This window comes from Orycteropus afer, unplaced genomic scaffold, assembly GCF_000298275.1.
Source record: "Orycteropus afer afer isolate SDZICR_OR568_19922 unplaced genomic scaffold, OryAfe1.0 scaffold00527, whole genome shotgun sequence".
In the NCBI taxonomy this organism is placed as follows: Eukaryota; Metazoa; Chordata; class Mammalia; order Tubulidentata; family Orycteropodidae; genus Orycteropus; species Orycteropus afer.
This window is the reverse complement of record NW_006922114.1, coordinates 170,766-171,773: the sequence shown is the minus strand read 5'-3', so window position 1 is coordinate 171,773 and position 1,008 is coordinate 170,766. Positions and strand designations below refer to the sequence as shown.

The 1,008-nt window shown below is 54.4% G+C and overlaps 1 protein-coding gene across 1 annotated transcript in view; it reads right to left on the bottom strand.

Annotated features, from left to right (window-relative positions):
* The window catches only part of MTRR (5-methyltetrahydrofolate-homocysteine methyltransferase reductase), a 104,860-nt gene that overhangs the window by 80,097 nt on the left and 23,755 nt on the right, over nucleotides 1-1,008 (bottom strand). Inside the window, exons 3-4 of the mRNA XM_007955664.1 lie at nucleotides 578-695; nucleotides 1-353 (exon numbers count right to left, since the gene is read on the bottom strand). The exon at nucleotides 1-353 is cut by the window's left edge and continues 1 nt beyond it. Coding sequence (XP_007953855.1) covers nucleotides 1-353; nucleotides 578-695 — 471 coding nt within the window. The remainder of the gene's footprint in view (nucleotides 354-577; nucleotides 696-1,008) is intronic.

Here is a 1,008-nt window from a genome sequence, read left to right as displayed (position 1 = left end):
CCTGCAGCTCCACCTCCAAGTACCTGGGGGGCGGGGCAGGGATACTGAGAGGGGCCTGGGAGAGCGGTGGTCCTGAGCAGGTGAGGCAGGGTTCCACGTCTTCCAGCAGCTCGCCAGTCTGACCGCCATCTGCTGCATCGTGCTCTGGGGCCTGAGAACCCCTCCCTCCCAAATCATCCAGTCGCAGCTGTTCCACTTGAGAGGCAATGGGCACCGATTCCAGCCTCCCGGGGTCTGGCCTCAAGGAGGTGGAGGGGGCCACCCTCATTTCTTCCTTCTCCCTGCGTGATGTAAAGTGCTTCACGAGGGCGGCCCAGAGCCCATCGATCCACGGCTCAACCACCAGCTCCAGACTGGATCATGGAACAGAAGAGACAAGAAAGAAATCCCTAAGGATGCAGCAATGGCCGAGGGCAGAGCTGCCCGTGTGACTGATGGTCTGCAGCTGCGAGCGCAGAGCGTGCTTTTTAGGTGTCCATTTCAGTGCTAAAGCAAAGCCTGGCACATCTTAAAGATGCACACTGTCCCCTATCAGTTAGGACCCACTAGAAAACGCAGTGCAGAGCGGGACACTCACCCCACACAGTCGTCTGCATGCCCAGTGTCGTAGAAGTGCCGGGCTCCGAGCTCCTGCAGCCGCCGGTCGATGATTTTCCCGCCATTACAGAAGTAAGTGTATTCCGAGTCCCCCAGACCTGAAGAGCCAGACGCAGGGTTAATGCCCAGCCCCCTCACGGATGAAAGACAAGGCAACAGCCCTACCGCCTGCTCTTTGAGTTTTCACTTCTACTGCGGTGAAAACATACACAGGACATTCACCAACATAACCACTTCCCCATTTACAGCTCAGGGACATCGATGACATTTTGCATGTTTGACCAATATTAGTGCTATCCTTTTGTAAAATACTCCATCACCATTAAAATAAAATCAATGCACCACAAACAAAACCTTCCCGTTTCTCCTTCCTTCCTAATCCTGGTAACCACTAATCTTTGGTGTATACAC